The following is a 24,867-nucleotide window of genomic DNA, read 5'->3' as shown; positions in this document are numbered from 1 at the left end:
AAAAAATTAACCTGAAGCAAATTTGTTACTCAGTAAGGCGACAAGTTTGAGTGATCGGACAAAATCTTTATTGGGTGAAATTACAAAATCTCTCTTGATAACAAAATTGACAGTCACAATGGCTACATTTCCATACTGAGAGAAGCTTAAAAAAATTTCAAGGCTGCAGAGTACCTGAACGGTATAATGAACACTTCTCTTCCATAATTAACAGGCCTAGTCAGCTTCATATCACATCATTCGGCAAATGAGAGTAAAAATGCAGATTTCAAGTAGAAATATAAAGTGAAGCAATGCAACTGATCAACCAGCAAAAAAATATATATAAATTCATAAAAAGACCAGGTACCTGCAGAAGTAGCAATGTTCTGCAATTAGAAACATTAAAAACATCTGCACAGGCGTCATGCCATGCTTGAATGCAGTGTTTCATCTAGATTAAGCACCGTATATATAAGCAGTGTTTCATCTAGATTAAGCACCATATATATAAAGCGAACACAAGTGCTGAAAAATAAGCAAAAAGAAATGAGGAACATGCTGTAGCGACTCTCGTGGCATGCGTCCGGCACGTGCCAAAGAGAAGGAAGCAGCGCCGGCTGAGGAACGCTTGTGACCTTCGCCTCGGCCAGACGCTGCTGTCGTCACCTCTTCAGCTTCTCCTCAAATAAATGTGGCCGCGGTCGCCCCTGCCTGGCTATCTCTACAATGCCATCACATTTAAAATCACAAACTTGGCACAGTGGTTTATCACAAGCATATGAAGTCTCGTACGGCCATTGCTGCTTGCATTGAAACCAACAACTTGTACAGTACAGGATCTGACTTTAATGTAACCAGACTACAGTCGTGGCATTGCATGTGTTCTGACCGCGAAAAAATTGCTATTGGACTCTTCAAAGGCACAAGATGTGTGCCTAAATCACATGAATAGAAATAGAAAAATTGCACTTATAGTGACTACAAATTGAACGACATCACATTCAAAAAGTGTTATGAAGCAAAGAAGTGTTAAGAAGCTGCAAGGCACAAAGGATTAAAAAATAAAATATGGAAACACTTGCACATATAACTAATTGCATGGTTTGCCCTTTTCTTCCAGTCAGTGCATAGCTTTGCTGAGGTGTTTTGGAAAAATGTAATGAATATTGCTGAAAACAGCACTCAAAATTTTGAAACGATTTAGAATTTTTCCAACCATCATTTAAGAAAAAGTATTGCCAGTTTTGTATTATTGCCAAACTTACATCCTTACGAAAGGGACCCTTTGTCGATATCGGAAAAAGGTTTCAGACCCCTCCCACCCCTTAAGATGCCCTGAAGCCCTGCAGCAGGGCGTAACTGAAAAATGCAGCAGGGAATACCACTCAAGGAAGAACCTTCAGCTAGTGGCATTGAGCTATTTTCATGATGTGGCGGCTATTCCTGTAGTGCAAAATGACAGGGGCAAGGGCCGCAACGGAAAGGGATTACTGTGACGTCATGACAATCAGTCGATACCTAGCTAGTGGGCATTGTTTGAGTTGTATTCACCACCACATTCTTGAATTGTATTTTGCAATAATAATTTCTAGCTCCTCAGCAGAAGTATGTAGCTGCATTCCCCCCCCCCCCCCCCCCCAAAGACTGAATTTCGACCTACCGCACCTGGAATTCGGAAAGAACTTGCATTAGTTCAACCTTGCACCGGGCGGCCACATGCCACTCCATCTTGTCTAAGGCTAATGCGATGGACAGGCCAAATGCTTCATGTTCCGTCATTTTATGCTGAAGGTGTGAAAGCAATTGCTGCTCAAAGGCATCATTAGATATACATTTTTTTTCTCGCATGAACAGGCACCTCCCGAGCTAGCACTGCAATGTGCAGCTCAGCATCAGGCAGTTCTGGGGGAGGCTGGCATGTATTCACCATCTACGTTGATACTGCCAGCAGGCGATGGCGTCCCTCGCTGTATAGTGTTGAAAATTGCCTCCACTGAGGTTTCAGCATTATCCTGAACTACCGGCACCTTCTGAGGTTGCATGTAGTCCTGCAACAAAGAAAGCAATATTCATTTTACTAAATCAACAACATCTTCTGAGATGAACAAGAAAAATGTGAAGCCCTAAATGAAAACAAAACTTGAGCAATGTCGTCCTCAGTGGCAGATGTTTTTTTTTTCTTTTCCTTGAAACCCTACACTATTTTCAGGTAACTATGGAATACATGCAGTGAGGACAACTCATTATAAAAAAACATTCGAGCCAATTGAAAATCAAAAATGGTCCACTTTGGTTCCTAATTATGGACCCAATTGGACAGTGCAGTGCAATGCACATGCCCAATATGGACGAGTGTAACTCATTGCCGCACTTCATTCCCTGCATCCTACAAATGGGTATAGGCTGTAGTCTAATGGTGATGAACCAAACTGTTTTGCGGATAACAGTTGGGCATTCCAAATGCATTTTCCAATAGTTCAATTAAGTTTAACATTCCAATCGAATTTTTCAAACGACGCTCGAGTTTCCGTCGGGAATATTCCAACTTGCTTTGTGAATTCCCCTCCCCCCCCAGAATGGTATACAGTTGAATCCCGCCAGAACGAATACCGCCACAACGAAATTTCCGCGACAACGAATAATTTTTTATTCCCCGCGAGTATCCTATAAGAATTAATGGCCTAAATTTCTCTGCACAACGAACCATTTTTGCAGAGCGTTTCCGCTTCAACGAAATTTTCGCGTTCAAAATCGAAACCGAAACTAGTTTTATTGGCGAGAAGTCCAAGTCAAATCCAAAGCCACATTAAGCATGAAATCACGTGATTGCAGTTCCGCCATTTTGGCTTTGTGTCGTGGTCAGTGTTGCCAATTTAGCTACTTTGTAGCTAGATTTAGCTACTTTTGGACTCAACTAGCTACCAAGAAGCTTAGTTTAGCTACGAGTAGCTGTTTTAGCTCCTTGCTTCAAATCTAGCTACAAATCTAGCTATTTTGGTGAAATCTGGCTTAAATCTGGCTAAATTTCAGAAAATTACTATTCTGACGTGAAAACTCTTCTCATAGACGCTAGACATGATGAAACTGACGTCAGGCACACAGCGCCATCTGGTAGTTTTTAAACAAGACGCAGACCAGACAAAGATATCTTGAGAGAAAGAAGGAAACACCTGAAAAGAGAGAGGAGGATGCAATACAAAGCGCCACTTAGAGGGTGTTGACTGTTGAGACTCGCCGCGTCTGCCTCCATGAAGCACAGTGCTGCCATGGAGCTTCCTCCATGTCTGGCTCTGCGGGAAAAAGAAAAAAAATGCTCAAAAGTAAGGAGGCGAGGCGATGCGGCTGATGCGCCGGCGCAGCTTCTGACTGGTGTCGCCTATCGCGCAGCGCTCCGATGAGCATCGAAGTCGCATGTGTGTACACATTCCTATTAAACTCTTAACGTTCCCTGCGCGACGAACATACGGCGCCTGGAATCGACTGTCTGATTCGACTCTCTTTGCGGATCATGCGCGGTCGGCGCCGAGCGGATGAAAGAGACCAAGAGGCCCACCGGTCCGAGTTACGCCGAGTCGCGGACTGAAGATATCGCCTGGACAGTCATTAAACCTTTCATAACTCTCCGTTCGTAGGCCTCTGTGTACGCGCAAAAAGTAGATAAAAGTCCAGTCTTTGCGTGTTTACAGAGGAGTGATGCATTCGCAGCTCGTCTTTTCTTAGCGCGCAAGCCTTAACGCTTTGTGAAAACTAGGTCTGCCTAAATTATCAGAATCGAAACCTGGGCACATTTATCATTCGTTATTCGTTAGCACTTGTCATGCGTTGCCGCCTGCAGGAAACCATGTCTTGAAAGCTGTGTTTAATTTTTACAATAATAGGGCTACCAATAAATGTGTTATATATCCAAAATATAAAATAAAAATTCCTGGGAAAAAATCTAGCTACTTTTAGCTCCTTGCTAGATTTTTTAGCTACTTTTAGCTACTTTCACGTTGCCATCTAGCTACTTTTGCTCACCGACATTTGGCAACACTGGTCGTGGTCGCGTTGTTCACTCGCTGCCTTTCTCTTCGACAACGACGAGTTTTCATCCGCAGGACACGATGGCAGCGCAAGTGAAAAAACGCAAAACTCTTTCCCTTGAGCAAAAAGCTCAAATAATCGCCCAAGCAGAAAGCGGAAGGAAGAAAGCGGCAATTGCTGAAGACTTCGGAATTCCTGCAAGTTCGCTGTCAACGATTCTAGGCAATAAGGACAGCGTGAGAATGGCACTTGCTTCAGGCACATCCTCGAAGCACAAAAAGGTGACGCGGCCCCTCCATGAAGAGTTGGACAAAGCAGTGCATGCGTGGTTTGTGGAAGCACGAGCCAGCAACGTCCCCCTGTCCGGAAGCATCGTCCAGCAGAAAGCCTTGAACTATGCATGCCTACTTGGCATTGATGATTTTAAAGCCAGCATTGGCTGGCTAAACCGTTTCAAGGCCCGCCATAACATCGTTGGAAAAGTGTTGTGCGGCGAGTCAATGTCAGCAGACGTGGACGGAGCAGCTGCTTGGAAGGCGAGTAACATGGCCGGAATTTTAAGCAACTTCGCGCCTGCAGACATTTACAACGCCGACGAGACCGGGCCATTCTACGAGATGTTGCCGGCTAGGACGCTCGACTTCAAGGGGCAGCGCTGTCACGGCGGCAAACACGGCAAAAAACGCATCACAGTGCTGCTTTGCACAAACATGGATGGCTCGGACAAGCGTCCGCCGTTAGTCATAGGCAAAAGTGCCAAGCCGCGCTGTTTTAAGGGAACTCGTAGCCTACCTGTGCAGTACAAGGCGAACAACAAGTCATGGATGACCCGCGCTATTTTCACCGAGTGGATGATGGCATTCGACCGCGACATGAAGCGGCAGGGCCGTAAAGTTTGCTTGCTTTTGGACAATTGTTCAGCGCATCACTCCGACGAAGTCAAGCTCACTAACACGGAGCTGAGGTTTTTCCCTCCCAATTGCACGTCTGTCTTACAGCCTCTCGATCAGGGCGTGATTCTTAGCCTGAAGCGCGCTTACCGCGGGAGGTTAATTCAGCGGCTGCTTTTTAACACTGAAACCGGCCGAGACACGAAGGTGGACTTACTTGTACGTGGCACTGCAGATTATGTCTGCTGCCTGGAGCACACTGGGGCGCTCAGTAATTGTGAACTGTTTCAGGCACGCCGGATTTGCCGAAGGTCGACCCGTACACTCTGCTGGCCTAACACCAGGCGTTACAGACGACGACGAAGAGGCGTCACCGGCTCCGGGGATCGCGGCCGCCTGGAAAACGCTGGGAGAAATAGGAACCGTGCCGCCTAATCTCGAGCTCGACGAATACATCGGCGCTGACGCTTGTGTTGTTGTTCACGAAGATGTGAGTGATGAGCAGATCATAAAAGCTGCCCGGAATGATAAGGACTCTTCCGATGAAGAAGACGACGACGTACAGGAAGCGCCGGCTGCGGCAACCGCCGTACAGGTGATGGACGCTTTTGATGTCATCAGGAATTTCGTTGCTGTCCGAGACGACGATGTTGCAATGGGTTTGCTGACCGAGTGCGAAAATCGCGTGACGGCGTTGCTCGCCGTGAAGCGTAAGCAAACCAAGCTTACAGATTTTTGGCATTAAACGCCTTTGCTGCTGCTTGGGCAATTCTTTCTGCGTTTCACGTCAAATTTTTGCGATAACGAAGTTCCGCGAGAACGAATTTTTTTTCGTGCACCGTGAATTTCGTTATAGCGGGATTCAACTGTATCTCCAAAACGATTGGTTGGTTGGCCTCAGAAGACTACATGCACATGCCTACTATGGACGAGTGTCACTCATTGCCACACTTCACTCGCTGCATCCTACAAATGGATATAGGTTCTTGGACACATGTAGCAAGCGACAGCTGGTGCTGCTGAGCAACTGCCAAAGCTCGGTCAGAAGACACAGGTCGAGGGCACAGCCGTGTCCGATGGTGTACATCGAGCCATACCCTCATAAGAAAGTGAAACTGAATTACGAAATTAACGATCTCAGGTTAAAATTTTAATGTTAATTAATTATGGAAAATTATTTTCTGCATGTGAAACCAGTGAAGCTTGTTGATGGTGGCGTACCGTCGTAGTTGTGTACACCACGTGGTGCCGCAGTTTTTTTCTTTTTCTTTTGTGGACGTCATGCATGCAGATAATGGTAGGCGTTCATTTACATGCATGCGTTGCATGAAAAATTGCTCAGTTAATGTGAAGGAATACCACTTTCAGCACAGCAGCGACTTCAAAGCGAAAACATAAGCTGGAGACCACAGCAAAAGCAGAGGTGAGTAGGGCGACTAAGCTTCGTCAAAATATGCATGCGTAGCAGAACTAGGAGCTTGTTGCACCAAAAACCGGGTGTAGTCGCACATTACTAGAGAAAAGCCTAGCGAATGGATTGTCGTGTGTGTGTCACAGTAGCAACCACACTAGTGTAGTATGTGCAAGTACCGTGGAGAAGGTGCTATCGATGCATTCCACTCACAAGGCAAAGGTTGTTAAACTGATGATCTTCTAAAACTGGGTTTGGTGGCTACTGAACTGGAGTATCCAGGTTAGAAGCTGACCACCGGCGGCTCCGTTTCGATGATGAAACCCATGTGCTGTGTAGTATATTTCAGTGCATATTAAAGTTCCCCATGCCGTCAAAATTATTCCAGAGTTCTCCACTACATCACCTCTTTACAGTGAAACCTCGTAAATATGTACCCGCTTACCAAGTAGTTGCGGTTAAAACGTAGTTGTGAAGATTCCCCAGCTGAGCCGCTATTGAAACCCATGTATTGCTTGACCGCTTAAGGCGTAGTGGCACGTGAAGTTCCTACCTGGTAATGCATACTTTTTGTTGCAGTTCGGATGATGCTGTGCTGCGATGCAAAACGTTTTCACCTTTCCAAAAAGCATTATGAACGCACGGACTGATGGTGATACAACTATAGTGTACTAGAAAGTATTCCTAGAGAAAGTAAGCGGTTATTTTGACCATGTGCCAACGAGCGCTGTTCGCCGCGGTGATGTCCATGTCAACAGGCAGCCCGGGAATCGTCGGCCGTTTAGATATCGTTGGCAGCCCTATCGCAGTAACCATCACAGTCACCCCAACCCGCCCACGTGACTTCGCGCTACGCATGCAGTTGCGACGTAGCCCATCTTCCTTTCTTTGCTTTGTGGATGTGGTGCACAACAGGTGATTGCATTGTCTGTATTGAGCTGTGATGCTTTGCGAAACGATTGTTGGATGAGTGTGTGTGTGTGAACAGGTGGCACTATGCCCCTTCCCAAAGCGATGAGGATATAGAGAATTAAGACAGCGGCGATGACTTGAAAAGAGCCAATTCAGGCCCTACTATGATGGAATCGGCTCAGACATTAACTGTGATGAGAGCGTTCTCTGAGAAGATGGGCCTTATGAATAAGCTTGCTCGCGGTCTCGCTGATTTTGAGACAGCTGTTGTCGCCGCGCGACCGCCTCGGTGCAAATTGAAAATGACAGACTTCTGATCGGCGGGACGGGAATAAAGTGCACGTGTACGTGTATTCACGGGAAATTTACACTGCCTGGTTTTTTCTTCACTTTTGAAGGGCGAGTAATAGCAAATTTGTTATAATCAGTTAAGGTGTACTGCCGGATAGTACATACTTTTGCCGCGTTTCTGCCAACTACATATTAACGGGGTTTTACTGTATCTCTGTCTTTCAATCCCACCTTCCTCTAAGGCGCGGTTCAGGTGCCAAACAAGAAGTGTGATAGTTACTAAGGCTTTCCTTTCCTATGAACCAATTCACGCTGTTTTACTGTCCCTGTCATGAGATTTTCGTCGTAGCTAGCAAGCTTGAAATTGGTTGTGCACCACTACAAAGAAGACCATTTCAGATAGCCAATGCCTTTTCTGTGGCTGGCTGAAATTACTTATGCATGTGTTATAAGTTTATTTTACTTGGGGAACGCCTCTGATACTACCTACTGTAGTCTTTAGCATGTATATGCATATCTAGATTTTAAGTCAGTGCAAGTACTGTTCGGATTTGGTTGATTGTATAGGTAGTCAGAGCTGCTTTCCGTCAAGAAGACTAGTAGTTTACAAGTAAATATTTATCTTGTCTAGTTTTCAGGTCTGGGGATAAGGCCAAGGCCAATGATTTGTCACGCCGAGTGCCGATTTTGCAATGATCTTATTTCTGTGAATAAATTATTTCAAAGCATCCTTTGGAAAGTGCCAATTGTTGTGTTACACGAAACTGCGTGTTCACGGCGGTTGCACAGGTAAGCGTCAGGGTTGATTTTTTTTGTCTATCGAGCATTCTGACCTACACCAGCAACAAGAAAAGAGTTTGTATTCACTGCTTTTGCACACTCAGTGTAGAGTGCAGAGACTCACTTTCTCGGTTGAAAAAGAGTTTGTATTCACTGCTTTTACACACTCAGTGTAGAGTGCAGAGACTCACTTTCTCGGTTGCATACAGTTTATGTAAAACTCCATCGCCTTCACAAACTGCCAGGTTATGCGGGATACGAACCCACTGCCGCTCCGTACAGCCATTTCGACGCCCTTCGACTCCCTAGTATATCGGCCTCAAAGGCGCTTCTAAAGTTTTTGACATTCTTCCACTGAATAGATAAGGGAAACATCATCGTTACACCTCCTTGAGCAGTGCAAGATGCATCGTTCACTGCAGCGAAGCGCTCACCTGTGTCCAGGCCACACAGCTGGCAGATTGCCTCCCAGGCATTTTTGTTTTCTTTCTACATCTCTGTAATCTAATCTTTTAGTATAGTAAATGCAGGGATGCGCCTGAATGCCTTCCAGCAGCCTTTCTACCGCTGTGTCTGAAAAGTCTGACATGGTTTTGGCGCGGTTAGCGCGGTCGCTGTCTACACAGTAGGCCGCCATACTGACCTACTTCTCATTCCCACGAGGAATGCTGAGATGCGTGGCCGGCGTCAGCGGCAAATAATAAGAGCTATTCTTTTTGCGCGTCGGGGACGTTGAGCCATGCCAGCTCACACTCGCTACGTTCGTCACGCCGTAACACTGGACTATAGACCTGTTTTTCGCCGATGTAACGTCATGGAGGCCGACGTACGCGCGCGTGCAATGTGTTGGACTATATTGGGGCCTTAACAGACATTGGATGTAGAAGACAAGTGGCTATAAACGACAAATTAGCCTCAAAGTTCGGCACTGAGTCTTGCTTGTAACAGACATTAATTTTAACATTAGATGCGGCATCATCCATCGCCAGGTTCAGTAGCAGCTACAGTCGAACCTCATTACAGTAAAAGCTCGTTAATTCAAATTCCACGGGGCCGCCAGGCCAGTTCGAATTAACCAAAATTCGAACTAATGAAAGTGAGCAAAAATGAAGGCGTTTGATGCCCGGAGGGCACGAAAAACATTTATTGAGCAAAAAAGTCTGTTATCATCTTCTGCTTCTTCTCTCTGAGGGCTACAGTACTCACTCGGTCTTCTAGCATGCGAATGCGACGCAGGGAGTCTTCTTCCCCCTCTTCAAAGCTGAAGAAAAGGCGCGCGACATTCAGCGCTCCCATAACTTCTGCCGCGGATGGACGCACGGGTTCTTGCTCCTCGTCGTCGTCCTCGTCTTCTGCCTCTTCTGGGACAGACTGCTCCCCAACAATTTCAGCGACAATGTCCTCATCACTTAGGGCACCGCACACTGCTGCATCGCTGTCTACTCCAACGTAATCATCAAAACTGACGTCCTGCAGCACAGCACGCACAGCCGCAGGCAGAGGCTCCGGACTCCCATCGTCGCCACTTTCTTTCATACTTCCGGCAGCAAAGCCACAGTGGTGGAAGCAGTTTGCAATTGTGGACGGCGTGACCTGCTCCCATGCACGCACCAACATGTGCATTGCTGTGAGCAATGTGATGGCGCTGGTCTTCTGGTTTCCAGTGCACAAAGTCATGCGCTCGATCATGTGGCGCCTATAGAAACATTTGATGCTTCTGATCACCCCCTGATCCATCGGCTGCAAGGCCGCAGTCGTGTTGGCGGGCAAAAAGACGAGCCTTGTGGCTTTCAGCTCGGCGTCGACTTTGTGTGCCGAGCAGTTATCCACAATGAGGAGAACTTGACGCTTCCCTAGCTCCATCCTCCGATCGAATTTCAAGAGCCATTTTTTAAACAATTCGCCCGTCATCCACGCCTTGCTGTTGGCGGAGTATTCCGTCGGCAGCGTCCTAATGTTCTTGAAACATCTAGGCTTATGTGCCTTGCCGACAACAAAAAGAGGGACCTTCTCCGTCCCGGTCATATTAGCGGCGACCAGAACAGTAATCCGTTCTTTGCTTCGCTTGCCGCCAGCGCAGCTGTCCCCTTTAAATGTTACTGTTCTGTCGGGCTGGAGCTTAAAAAACAAAGCCGTCTCATCAGCATTGAATATATCATGTGCCGAGTAGCTTTCTAAGTACTGCTGCAGAGCACCGCTTCGCCACGTGGCACAAGTTTCTGCATCCACTTCTTTGGCTTCTCCAGACAACACCCGGAAGACAAGATTATGTCTGTCTCTAAAGCGGTGAAACCATCCTTCGGAGGCGACAAAATCTTCCACATTCAAGCGCAGGGCGAAATCGGCCGCCTTCGCCATGATAATTGGGCCGCTCAGTGGAATGTCAGCGCTTCTCATTTCTTTCACCCACGTGATCACAGCGGTCTCAATTTCCGGATACTTGGCTAACCGAAGCCTTTTTCTGTTGCTGGCGAAATCTTCAGCTTCATACGCATCCTCGATGGCCTTCCTATTTCGGACGTACGTCGACAACGTGCTTGGTGGAATCCCGTGCTTTTTCGCGATTTCCACTTTGCTGGCCTTCCGTTCATCCACCTCGCGTAAAATAGCCACTTTCTCCTTCACCGTCTTGGCACAGTATTTCCCACGCGAACACATCTCGCGGACACAAGCTCACAACAAGCAGTGTGCAAAACGAGGGCTCACGAAATGCAACACGAAACCGTGGTCGATAACACTAAAACGTCGTTCCTCGAAGGAGTCGCGGCAGGAAAGACTGTTTAGTACTTGTTCCAGCACCCTAGCGGCGCCCCGATGGTTGTGCCATCTATCGTTCTGCCGTGAAAGCTTCCAACGATGGTTTTTAACAGCGCCGCTTGGCGGCGCGCAGTTCGAATTATGGGTGGCGGCGCCAATTTTTGAGTGAATTAACGAGCTGTTACGCGCATAGACTTCTATGCACTGCGGACCGGACCACGATGACTATTTCGAATTATCCAAAGTTTCGAATTAACGAGTTGTGAATTAACGAGCTTTCATTGTATAACGAACACGGATATAGCGAACTAAATATGAACTTTGGTTGGTCACGCTTTATTTTTACGACATTTATTCTTCTATAACGAAACTGAAAAACGGAGATCCGCAGCGATATCGGCTGTAACGAAGAAATATTTGGTCTACTCAAGGCTCAAAACTCTAAATGTAGCATAAAAGAAGCAAAATAAATACTGAGTCAATTCCCAACTGCACTTTTCTTTTTTTTCAACGTTTGAAAAAGTTTTAGAAAGTTCAGCCGTCTAGAACAAAAATTGCGCATTTGGCTGGTCGCGCCACCTAAAAACAGAGGGCAGAAACTCTGCAAGCTCCCGTGGCGACAAAAGGCCGAAGGGTGGCGCCACTTGCCCAGCGGTGAAAGCAAGCGCAGCAACACTGGCAACCACCCATGGGTGACGACGTGGCAAGCCCCCCCCCCGCATACCGCACTCTTTCATCGATCAGCGGCCGAAATGGCAACGAAGAGGAAGGCGATCTCGCTCGAGACGAAGCTTCAGATATTGAGAGCTGTGGATTGTGGCCGCAAGAAAAAGGATGTGGCATAGGAATTCAACGTTCCACCAACTACGTTGTCCACCATTTTGGCTGCAAGAAAGAAGATTGAGGGCAACACCGAGGACGCCATAAAAGCTGACCGTAAGAGAGTTAGGCCTTGCCATTACTCGGACGTGGAAGCGGCTTTGTTCTCGTGGTTTAAAGATGTAAGGGCACGAAACTTGCCAGTATCCAGATCACTCTTTCAAGCGAAGGCCAACAGCCTGGCCTGCGTACTGGGACACGATGATTTCCGTGCAAGCAGCGGTTGGCTGCAACGTTTCAAAGATAGGCACGAGATCGCATGCCACACTTTGTCTGGCGAAGGTTCTGCTGCTGATGCGGAGTCGTGTGACAAGTGGCTGGAAAACTTTTGACTTCTGCTCCAGCAATACGACGAGCGCAACGTATATAACGTGGACGAAACCGGCGTATTCTTCAAGTTGTTGCCAGAGCGGTCGCTGGCAGTCAAGAATGAAACCTGCCATGGAGGCAAAAAGAACAAAAACCGGGTGACGGTTGTCGTTGCCGTCAACATGGACGGCTCTGACAAAAGACGGCTCATTGTCATTGGCAAGTCTGCACGTCCGAGGTGCCTGAAAGGCATCCAGAATTTGAAAGTTGAGTATGTTTCTAACAAAAAAGCCTGGATGACATCCAAACTTTTCGGAGACTGGCTGAGAGCTTTCAACGAGGACATGGAGAGGCAGCAGAGGAAGGTCCTTTTGCTCTTGGACAACTGTTCTGCACACAAAGTCTCTACGTTGTCTCTATCGTACTGAAGGCAGTTCGTTTGGTGTTTCTGCCACCAAACGCAACTTCAGCTTTGCAGCCGTTGGACAAGGGCATTATCCGTTTGCTCAAGTGCAATTACAGGAAGCGTTTGGTGATGCGTCTGGTTTTTGATATTGATCGACGCAAGTCAACAACCATAAACATCAAGACGACGCTTGAAATGTTGTATGGATCATGGAATGAGGTTACGCAGTCCACAATAAGGAACTGTTTTGCGGATGCCGGTTTTGTTTTGCCTACCGTTGAAGACGAAGTTCAGCACGAAAACCTGGTAGAGCTGGACAGAACTTGGGATCAATTGGCGCTCCCAGGCATCACATTTGAAGACTTCATTTCGGCCGATGAGAACTTCGCCGTGGCGCCGGAGCTGACGGATTAGGAAATTGTGGATCGCGTCCTGTTGCCTGAGCATGACAGCAGCAGCGATAGCGAAAGTAACGAAGACGAACGGGATGAACAACCGATAAACAGTGCGGATGCCGCGGACATGGCCCGGAAGCTGAGAGGCTATTTGGAAAAGCTCCCTACGGCCAAAACTGCTGAAATAGAAAAGGCCCTCACGTGCGTGGACGTTGTGGAAAACTTCATTCTGCGGAATGCTGTGAAAAGCCACCAGACGAAGATAACATCATTTTTCAAATAAATGAACGCAGATCTGTTTTGCCAAACGAACTTGGTCCTGTTGTATTTCTGCTCCCATATTCCGATCTATTTTGTTTGAAATGCCACAAGGAGACAGGTAAGGGTTACTTCGTTTATAGTGGGTTCGAAGCCAAGAATAATGCATTTTAGTATATCTTGAGTAATCGCGCGAGCCAAATTTTGGATTTGTCAGCCGATATTTATGTCTACCGTTACAACGAATATCGGATATAACGAACTAATTTACTGTTCCGATGCTACTTCGTTATAACGAGGTTCGACTGTATTAATTATAACTTCGGCAAACAAAGACCAGGTCAATTGGTTATGAAATGACTAAAAGAAACCCCTGCAGTAGGAATGCAATGTAGAAGCCTGAAGAGCGTCGACGCTCTTCAGGCTTCCCACAAAGAGCACAAGTGCGACTGCATATGCGAGCATGTGAGTAAGCATATTGGGAGAACGCGTTGGATTCTCCAATTAGTGGAACTACCTATCACGAATAACCATAGGTGTTGTATCCCCTAGCCTGAAGAGTATAGCTAAAATTGTCCATTACATTGCATTTCAGTATGAGCAACAAATCTATCAGGTAAATGCAAAGAAAGTACTCAGCTGGTGCCACTGACATAAGCAAGTCATTGTGCCGAGAAAGTGAGACATAGCCATGCCAAGACCAAAACAAATGACACAAAAACGAAAGTGGTTCTGCAATGGCTAGGAAAAATAAACTGCTCTGCTTGCTATTCAACCAGAGTCAAATCCACTCAGAAATGCCTCGTTTGCTTTTCATTTACTGTATTTACACGATTGTAGTCAACTAGAATACAAGCCAACACCCCAAATCGCATGTCCTGAAAAAAAAAAAAAAAGAACATACCGCGGTAGATGCTATCGACGACGAACATTTATTGCCCAGCTGCACAACTCGTCTCCACTTCAAATTACTTATTTGGGCGATATACGCGGCAAGCTTGGCCTCCAGCTCTGGATAGCTTACCAACTGTATCCCTTGGAAGCTTCTTCACTTGGCATCAGTTGAAAATTTTGTCTCGCTGCCGCCGCCACTCCCGCATAACAAATTTAGAAGCTTCGAACTTGCGGCCCACAGTGCAGCTGTTGCTTCAGCATAAATGATAGCCGCCTCCTTGAACACTGCACGGAACAAGCACCAAATGCTTTTTGGACTGGAGAGCTCGTGACGAAGCATATAGCCGGCTGTAAAGACAAAAGTGCGAATGCGCAATGGGCGCGAACTTAACGAATGATATGTGTCGGCACTTCCGTCAACCATCGACACTTCCTGGAAGTGCCGCCGTATCATGTGACCCAACGCAACTGACGTGCAAAAAGGGAGCGTCGCCACAATTCTAACAACAGCTCTTCCATAAATTATTGACACTCCCACAGCTGCAGTTTCTGCTGCGCAGTAAAAGTTAAAGAAAAATTCTCCCTGAGAAGCACGCACAGTAACTGAATGTTGCGTTTAAATCCGTAGAGCAAACAAATTCATCATAGCCTCCCTGATATGGTTTTTGCCTTGCCCTTGTTAACAGTGCTATGCTTTGGTTTCAATTGTAAGTCAACCCCTGAACTTCAGATTTTCGGATTTTAAAAGGGGCTAGACTTACAATCGTGTAAATACGGTATTTTTCATCTGAGTAGCAGCATTCACAGACTTGTTACTCACAGCCGCTGTTACCCTTTCTCAAACAAGCATAAACTGAGGAATATTTCTGCCGGTGATGTTTTATAGTTTTGGCTGCTTCTAGCACCTCAGTAGTAAGCTGGTTACCTTTACGATTTTGTGCCGCTTTCTTTACTTGTTACCGGACACATAGCTTAGTACCAATGTTTGCCAATGTATACAGCTTTGGCACATCGGCCATGAGACTCCTGGCCCGATTTTCAAGCTGGGAGAGGCTGTGTTGAACAGCATCAATGCAGCCATGAAGCAGATTAAGATTTACAACTATTTCAGCAATAAATAAATGTAAGAAAGCTGCTAGGTGTGGTCAGTGGGTGGTCCACGAAGCAAATGCAATTGTAAACGAAAGCTATAGGAACGCTTTCACGACATGATGTACCTTTCATTTTTGTGTATTTTAGCCATAGGATCCCTGCACTCAAATAAGGTCTGGTTAAAAAATGTAAACATTGTACCCTGCTTATAAGGAACCTCTCATATAAGAAACAAAAAACTGCTGCCCCCCCCCCCTCCCCTTATGCATGTCCCTTATAAAGGGGCTCAACTGTATTCATATTTAAAGAGTGCTCCTTTAAAATAAGGAAATAAATCATTAAAGCAACGACCTTGAACCACTGCATTTTACAAAACAAGTGCACTAATTTGCAAAGTACTCGTGCCACATAAGATAGTCCATTTTCTCGGGACTAAGCAGTAAAAAACACATGCCTACTTTGGTGTTTACAATTTTTAGGTTGACACATACGTTTCCAGACACATAATGCTCACCTTGTGCACAGCAGGAATCAATATATCCCCCTGTAGGCGGTCAAATGTCCACTTGTTAAAGCCTGTGGCTCCAGTGCACTTGAACAGCCGCAGGACTTGTGTTGGACTCGAGCCACTGAAGAGGACTGCAGCAGCCAAAGAAATGTTGCCAACGGCGAAGCGCCTTTTCTTTGGCTGGCTGTGCCAGATCAAAACATGGCCATCTCGACATGCGGACATTACCACAGCTAAAGAGCCAAAAACCTGCACAAAAAGTAAAACACATGCACAATTCTGTATATACAGTAGAGCTCCTTTATAGTAAAATCACTGAGACCAGCAAAAACCTTTACATCTCGGTCTTTACTATATCAGTTGTTGGTGATGACATGGCCCTGAACATGCTGTCTGGTAGTTAAATAGGCACTTACTGAACACGTATTGTTGCTTAATGAAAACTCTGAAATACCTTCCATCTCACTTTTATGATCTCTTCATGCAATCTTTTTGTTATACAAATTTTTTACATCTTGTGAAAGTACCTCTTAAGCATGAAAACAACGTGGCTACGAATGCAACCAAGTTCGATTTCATGCAAAAACCATAGCCTTGCATGAATATAGTGTCCCTTTTTGCTGTTTCTGTCTTTTAAAAGGCAATAAATGATAAATGCGCCTGGCAGTCAAGTGCTGTAAGATTGCACTCGCTGCACCTCCACTGTCTCATGCTCTGTGCTGCACAGTGCTGGGAATGTTCGCCCATTTCTTCCCCTTCCCTATTTCTTGCTGCACTTTCACTCTCCTTTACTTTCTAACCAGACCATGTCACACGTTTGTAGACAGCTTTACTTTTTTTTTCCCTACGCGCTGCGTGCTTTCCCTCAGTTCCAAGGCCTCCATAAAGTAGGCTTCTCCTCAGTGCTGCTAATCCTGGCGGTAAAGCCACTTACACGGACATTCGGTGTTATTTTTCAGTTTTCAATACAAAAAATCTTTGCCTCGCGATTCTAGGTAGTGCACTGGCGGCGATATCATATTGTGGAAGTCGTCGTCATGGCCAGGCGCACTTTACTAAAACCAATTTTTACCGAAAACATCTTTACTATAAAGGGGGAAAATGTACAGCTGTCTATGGGAAATGAACTGGGACTTCAGTTTCACTTTACTATATCAGAGTTTACCATAGCGGGGTTCTGCTGTATATGCGTGACATATGACTACAGTTCCTGTTACACTGCTATTGCAATAATGGTGGGAAATCAGGTGCCACGAGGTAAGGCCACCCTTTTCATATATGGATTTCAACAATCTGAAATGGAATGATGGGTGACCACTTTTGACCAAGAAATCCCATTGGCTATTGGGTTCAATTACTGACACAGTATCTGCATGGCCAAAAAACTGTTTGCTATTTTCATAGAATTTTTAACATGAGGCCACAAACATCTTTTTGCCTTACAACTTCTGTCATTTAAAGATATCTAAACCATGCACACTTTGCAAAGGCAAGAAAAAAGCAGTGCAGTTATGGCACTGACAGATGACAGCATGAAATGGATCTCTCCAGTCACGCACCCTTGTAGTGGTCATCAGGCAGAGGATGTTTGAAGTGCCAGGACGACTAAGCTTTATACCATCTTTTCAAGAAAAAAATATTAGAAGGGTTCAGTGCTGCTGAACCAAATATCGAGCGAAAGCATTAGCTGCAGGTGGCCGAGCGTTCTTCTTCTTCTTCAACCCACACATAAAGCCCCGCTTTAAAGGAGTATAGACATATACATTTTCTGTTCCGGTATTTTTGCTTTAATCGATCCACAGTGGTCCAAAACAGAGGAACTGGAACCCAAAAAGCCCCAGCACAGATCAATTAATTTATTATCAGTGCATTTATCAGGGCCAGTTTCGGTTTCGATCTCTCCGGACACGAGCGCGCGATGACGTCAAAGATACGAGAACGCCACTCGAGTGCCCCCTACTGGCAAGGTTGGTGATCGCGCAAACACAAAATCTGATGACGTATTCGGGTCGCGTTTTTCGTCTGCTTGCTGTCGCACGTGCAAGAAAATATTGTCGTCGAGCAGCGCTTCAGTGTAGCATAATTAGTACTGCGACGTTGTTTCACCCAATGACGTGGATGTTACTAACACTGCCGGGCACTTTAATCCCGACCCGCTCGCCTGCGACTCAAGCGACGAAGCAGAAATCAGCAGCAGCCACGAAAGCTTGGTGGGTTGATGCACAGGAAATGTCAACTGTTAGGAATGTTGAACCGTAAAGATGCTGCTTTATCCATTCGGTTGGCCAGCGCTGTGAGCCAAGCTGTTCTAAAAAAATGTTTTAGTAATGACGCGATCAGCCACCGTAACCCGTAAGCTCTCCCGATGGCTCCCATGCTCACGCACTGATTGGTCCCAACGAGGCAGGCCTGCGTGCCACCGTCCAAGCATGTGGCGCCATCTGGCGCAGTCAATGCAATCTGGGTGCGTAAAGCCGTGGCCGCCACGTTCGGCTCCCAAGTCATAGCTGCCTCAGAGCATCCGCTATCGGTAATCTAGCTATCGCGGATCGCTGTTCATTGGCTTACATAACTATTTGTACAAAGGACTGTCAGTCACGATTAAATTGCGAGGATTAATCGGCCAATACTGAGGTCCTGGTAGAAATTACAGTGATACAAGCGAACTTTTGTTTTTCCTACAGCTGCTGCCCAGTGCGACGCAACTGATGTCTGCTAGCTCCGCTGCTGAAGGCGTCGCTCGCGCAAAGCAAGAAAATATTTTACGAGATGGGCTCGCCAATAAAGCGGCGCTAAACTCCAACGTTTATTACAGCGTTAGCCTGTTCCAAAGCGCCTTTCGCTGGCACTTCGATGTGAAACCAGCTAGTGCTAGCGACGTCTAGGGTAGGCAGGGAGCGGCGCAGTATGTTCCCGGCGCGCCATCGAGAGGCACCGTTGCCGTAAGCCCTGCACTTGTGCAGGCATGCTGTTGGGGCCCGAGTTTAGCAGGCAGTCTCCATACGTACACCGGTGAGGTAACTGTAACATGCACCAACGAAGAAGCCATCGAGTAAAGCCAGCAGAAGCATAGTTCTTCTCAGGGCACGGCAGGAAGCGGCGGCGGCGCTGTTCGAGTCCGGCCACGTGTCGTCACTGCTCTTTGCTTTGCAGACTCCACGTCACAGTTGTTTGATTATGTCATGTTTACCTATGTCCACGTTTTCGCCACAGAGATGTCGATGCCAATGGGTTTCGAAAAAATGGAGTACTTGCCTGGCTTGTTTTTAAAATCAAATTAAAATATCTTCGCGGAAACGTGCGAGGTTGGGATTGCTTGGGGAGCATCTCTGTATAACCAGGAAAGCAATCGTATTCCTTCCGACGCTTCAAAAAATGGTGTCTATACTCCGTATGAATGTGCCTTAGTGGACTATAGGAGTAATGTGAATTCTAGGGTCCTGGCATGCTGATTCTGACATAACCATCCCATGCGAAAGTAGAGACCCAAGTTGGCTGCTCCTGCCAGCCCATCTCTCGCTTTTGAGTCACGTGGGGCGTGATGTGATGCTGTGCCCATCTCTCTCTCTTGTGTCACGTGGGTTGTGACATCACGCGCTACGCCGTGTCTGCGACCACGCTACGCTGACCGCTTGAGTTGGTAGCCCAGACAGTGTCACGCGGGTAAGACGTGGCTACCGGCCGCATTACGCTGAAAACCTAGAGTAGTATTGCTTTTGCAATAAAAAGAACAATGCTGAAATAGTGTTTTTTCTCGAGCAATAGTCCCGAGCAATGGTGGCTTTATGTACACCAAGTGAGTGTGAGTCATCCGTGGGAACACACTTGATCTACTTAACCCACGACCACAGGGTACTAGTGGCACTGCATTTTATCCCATTGGGGACACCATGCACACATGCATGGGCTGTAAGATGCCAATAGTGCACTGAATTATTAACCTGCAGCTCATAAATTTGTGCACCCAGCAAAGCCCATTTGTGGAAGAATAAATGCAGTTATCTTTCCTTTTTTTTTTGCTGTAGGCATGGCCAGCAAAAATGGTAAAGGAGGCGTGGCACACTCTGATCATCATCATAATCTGCATGACTATACCCACTGCAGGGCGAAGGCCTCTCCCATATTTCTCCACTTAAATCGGTTCTGTGCTAGCTGCATCCACTTGACCCCTGCGAACTTCTCAATCTCATCCGCCCACCTAACTTTCTGCCGCCCCCTGCTAAGCTTTCCTTTCCTTGGAATCCAGTTTGTTACCCTAAGCGACCATCAGTTATCCTCTCTTCGCACTACATGTCCTGCCCATGTCCAATTCTTCTTAATTTCCACTAGAATGTCGGTAACTTGAGTTATTTCTCTGACCTACTCTGCACGCTTCCTATTTCTTAATGTTACCCCTACCATTTTTCGTTCCATAGCCCAATGGGTTGTCCTCAACTTAAGTAGACCTCTCTTGGTTAGCCTCCACGTTTCAGCGCCATAGGTGAGTACAGGTAAGATGCAACTGTTATATACTTTCCTCTTTAGCGATACCGGTAAGCTGCGGTAAGCACACTCTCAGGACCACAAAAGGTCCATTCTGGATAGGCACACTCTGGTGCTCGTGAATTTTGGTTTGGAGCTTCATGTGCGTGATTTTCAGTTTCACCAACACCAGAGATCAGAGCAGTGGCACCTGCACTGACAGCACAGCCTCCTTTCCTGCAAACATACCTACGTAGCCGCCGTATCTCCAATAAACGAATGTAGCCCATGCTGTCAGCTTTGAATGAGACGAAATGTTTTCATACCTGTAGTAATGACTCTGGTGGGAGGTGGCATTTTCTACAAAACTTAACCAGATGCAGGAGGTTCTCTTCAAACACGACAACGTTACGAGCACATTGTTCAGTGGGGGTAGTGTAAAATAAATTTATGCTCTATTTACCCCAACTGCATTGATTCCGCTCAGAAATTTTTGCAGATTTTTTTCGGATGGCATGGTACACTACAACCACTGACCCCAAGAAGAAGGTGTTATGGCGACACCAGGAAACACTCAACGATAGGTTACACATAGCACAAGTGCCTAAAAGAGTGGAAGATTGAACAGCCCTGCCGTAGCAAAGTCAGTATGGAGCACCTGACGCAAAATTTGCAGGTCGCAGATTCGGATCCCGCTACTGGTGGCCTATGGTTCTTTCTCTGCTACTTTCTAAGTGTTTATCTTCATGATTATATTATTTTGCAATAATCGATGCCCCAAACAAGTTCCCTACACTTTCCTCAGTGCCAGTGGCTACCGGCCCTCTTTGAATGTATTTAATTAGGAGCATCTCATTTTATCTACATTTGTTCTAAAAGCTCTCAAGAGGAACTGTTTAAAAATTATTTATTTTTACCTTAATACCTCTATAAAGCTTTGATGGCCCAAACACCTGCATTGACCAACAACGTTGCATGTTTAAAGTGTGGAAAGCAATATTAATTTTGTGTCATGAGGCACACTTACACTGCTGAGTCCTCCAAAAGATGGCTCATATGTATTATTCTTTGGGTAGGCCTCAAGTCTATGACAGCTCTGGCAGTTGTGGCGTCAGTGGTTGTGGTGTTGAGCGCCTCAGCTGCTTGCCAACCGGGATCATGATGTTAGCGTAATCACACTCCACTTGGCATTCTGCAACAAAAAATTAGGGTGTGCCATAGAGGTGTACATGTTGATTCTGAAGCTAAAGAGGCAACAGCATAGGAACACAACAGCTCTGCAAAAAGCTAGCTTTCTAGAACAAGTATAGCTATGGCATTGCTTCTCCAACACTTGCCTAAAACAAAATGCACTCTCCCTGATGCTTGAGAATAGATGTAAGGATGAACCGCTTCGACATACCGGCGTAGCCCATTCTAGACATTGAACCTCACAGCGAGGCAAGGTCTCGTCTCAGCCAAACCCAACTCTCCGGCCACCGTGTTGCTCTGCGGCCAGAAACAAAAATTATACGAGGGCATTGCAGGGCGCAGAGTGCAATGTCCTCACTTAATTTTTGTTTTTATGCTCAATAAAGGGGCCATCAGGTGACATGCATGTTTTTCAAGAAGCTCTAAAGCTGGCAAGCACCTACGGACTATTACTCACACTGCACGCTCAACAATGCTAAGCTGCACCAATGCTGACTGCTAGCATACATGCACATATATGTGCATACATGCGCCTCACATACTTTCGGTAAGTACTACTGGATATGTTAGTACATTGCATACGCACCCCCAGTCTGATATATGCACTTCCTGTCTGTGCACCGATGCTTTTCATACTTGGAGGCATTGTAGCTTGTGTCGCCTTAACTGACACTTGTACAGTGCACTGATTCTGGGAGTCGCATGTGTTGCACTCAATCCCGGCTGTGGCTCCGCATTGTTGTGATGCGCTTCTGTGATTACCAACTGCTGGACAAAATGGAGATTATCAGAGATCTTGAAGGAAAATTCATGTTAATAACTTGTGCATACACAGCAAAGGGCAAATGTGATATATATGGCACAATCATGTTAGTGATTTCTTCACCAGGTGCACTGGGCACCATTTTCTGTCTTTCTTTTTTTTTTTTTTTCATTTTGGTTCACAAAGCATATGCAAACCAAGGATAAGCAGGCATAAGGCATTAGTGTAATCGATAATTACAAACATTTTCCGCAAACTGCATGTTTACATGCAGACCATGCCAAGAATTTTTAGGATTAATGACATGCACTATAAATTTTGTAAGGACATATTCTATGTAGGTTTACTGGGTTTACCGGCAAACGTACTCTTTAGCCAACGGCCGTTTCTATTACTTTGAGATTCAGTTTTTGGCATTTCATACAGCATTGCTATTGAGGCCTGCAAAGGAGCAGATAAGTGAAAATCGAATACCTGTGCTGGAAGATACTTCTTCTGTGGCCGTCTCCTCGCAGAGATCAACACCAACGCTGCCAACATTAGCCAAGCACTGCGCAAAGCATGAAATACGCCGGTATTACCGCCACTGTCGATAAACATACGCGCAACCAAATTATGCGACATAATACAAACCTGGCGCTTTGCCGCAGTTGCTCCACTTTCAGATGCTAGGAGACTTTGTGCAGCAGCGGGATACACCATCGGCACGGCACCGGCCGCCAGCCAAGGCTTTATCGGAATCCCGAAGCTGGCCGCGTACTTGGCCAGGTACGAATCAGAGTCGAAGTGCAGCGAACAAAGCATGCTCGACTTCACTGGCGTCCAGTTGTGCCGCCCGGTAGCCCGAACGAATTCTATCCAGGCGTTTCTTTGTACAACGTCCCGAGGGAACCTATGGAAGCTTACAGGATCCCCGTATCTACTAGTGCAGAAGTCCACCGAGCAGTAATATGCACGTGAAGGCATGATGGTCGTTGCACAAGCAAGAGGCCGGATGCGACACTCGACCTCGACCATGCAAAGACTGTTAGCCTTCGCAGCTTTACGTGACGATGTCACGCAAAGTCATGTGTCACGCACTTTGCAAAACGATAGCTAGAGCGACGACACACAGCGCACTGCACACACGACTCGCGGCTTGGCAGACTTGCAGCCTGCAGGGACGTTCTTGTTCACGCGCTTGCTGCAACGTCACTTTATAGTGCTGTTACGTCACTACAGCTATAGTGCCTAGAATATACTGGCTAGTGTGCCGACCGCGGCCTCCTGGATGGCGCCGCCAGCGATGAATGCCGGCGGCCGCCGTCAGGGGCGCTGCAAACTGGGTGGGTACCTGTCACGACGCCCGCAGCATACCGCGCTCTCGCAACACCGGCAAGAGGTCTAGGCGCGCGCTGCATTTCTTTGCTTTCGTCAAGTTGGTAACAGACCACAGTTCCCCCTCCCCTCCCAACATCCCATCTCCCCTTCCCCCCGGACACCAAGAGTGCCGCCGCGAATTATGGCCGGCATAACCCGTGTCCGGTATCCCCCCCCCCCCCCCCCTCGAGAATAACCCAAAGACCCCAACCAACCAACCAACCAACCAACCAACCAACCAACCAACCAACCAACCAACCAACCAACCAACCAACCAACCAACCAACCAACCAACCAACCAACCAACCAACCAACCAACCAACCAACCAACCAACCAACAGTTCTACTGGAGGCAGCTGACTACCAGTTTAAAGGTTTGTTTTGAACTTAGACTAGAATTTTGCGGCATATTCAATCATCGCCGCTTCGGTGCAACTTCGAGTTTTGAACATCCCCGGTGCTCACAAAGTAAAAACGGAATATGTACCCTGGCAACGGTAGCACCATAGGCTTTTATTGGTGTAATGTCATTTTGGTAGCTTTTTCCTAACAAAATGTAAGGATCATATGCGTACATGTGTTCTACCACTAATTCAACTGAAATAGATCAGTAATAATTTATTTGTAATTGGTGGTTCTCAATGTGTACTCTACATTTGCTGACAAGCAAATACGTGCAGTTTAGTCATAGCGTGTGCGTGCGTGCGTGCGTGTGTGTGTGTGTGTGTGTGTGAATAATGCAGGAAAGAACAATACAACACTTGTTTTTATTGCTACAATAACAAGACGCAGACAGTTGCATGCAGAGCATGAAGGGGAGCATTATACTGGCAGCGGCGCTGTTTAAGAAACCTTTGTCGTTGCCTTCGAGCTGCCCTCTCTTTGTTTAGCCCCTTGACAAAAAAACGAAACCTTAAGAGAACATAAAATTTTACAACTGCAGTTAGAATTGCCTTTTCATGCTCTGGACAGCCAAGTTCAGGAAAAGACACCTGCTGTAGCTGGGTCAAGAATTCAACTAAACTTCCTTCATGGAGTTCGTTTTTACTAAAAAAACGTTGTAAAGGCATCCTCCATGGCCTTTAGAGCAGTTAACAAGCTCTGGCTATGGTACACCAAGCCCCAATTATCAAAATGAGCAGTAAAGTATGAAGAAGCATCGGTACCAGCTTCTGCCTTGCTGACGCAAAGATAGTCTGCACACCGTGGACAGCAGCTCCTGGCAATCACCTTTCTTGCCACATAGCCTATAGTATAATAAATTAGAGCACTATTGCTCTTTTTTTCTGTGTATGATGCATGGTCA

At 46.4% G+C, this 24,867-nt stretch overlaps 1 protein-coding gene across 4 annotated transcripts; it reads right to left on the bottom strand.

Annotated features, from left to right (window-relative positions):
* Nucleotides 1–1,632: 1,632 nt before the first annotated feature.
* LOC146195147 (uncharacterized) lies at nucleotides 1,633–23,367 on the bottom strand. Of its 4 annotated transcripts, none has more exons than XM_084596191.1 (8): nucleotides 22,836–23,367; nucleotides 22,677–22,752; nucleotides 22,026–22,207; nucleotides 21,651–21,736; nucleotides 21,276–21,440; nucleotides 15,794–16,036; nucleotides 14,318–14,472; nucleotides 1,633–2,030 (listed from the first exon to the last, which is right to left on the bottom strand). In XM_084596191.1, exons 1-4 carry the CDS (start codon nucleotides 23,217–23,219, stop codon nucleotides 21,665–21,667), a joined length of 714 nt encoding a protein of 237 aa, XP_084452317.1. In that variant the 5' UTR covers nucleotides 23,220–23,367; the 3' UTR covers nucleotides 1,633–2,030; nucleotides 14,318–14,472; nucleotides 15,794–16,036; nucleotides 21,276–21,440; nucleotides 21,651–21,664. The 4 variants fall into 4 exon arrangements, with proteins under 4 accessions (XP_084452317.1, XP_084452320.1, XP_084452319.1 ...); XM_084596194.1 differs by having other exon boundaries at nucleotides 22,026–22,204; XM_084596193.1 differs by lacking the exon at nucleotides 14,318–14,472.
* Between the last annotated feature and the right edge of the window lie 1,500 nt (nucleotides 23,368–24,867).

This window comes from Amblyomma maculatum, chromosome 3, assembly GCF_055883805.1.
Source record: "Amblyomma maculatum isolate TAMU_Amacu chromosome 3, ASM5588380v1, whole genome shotgun sequence".
Lineage (NCBI taxonomy): Eukaryota > Metazoa > Arthropoda > Arachnida > Ixodida > Ixodidae > Amblyomma > Amblyomma maculatum.
This window is presented reverse-complemented; position numbering and strand designations above follow the sequence as displayed.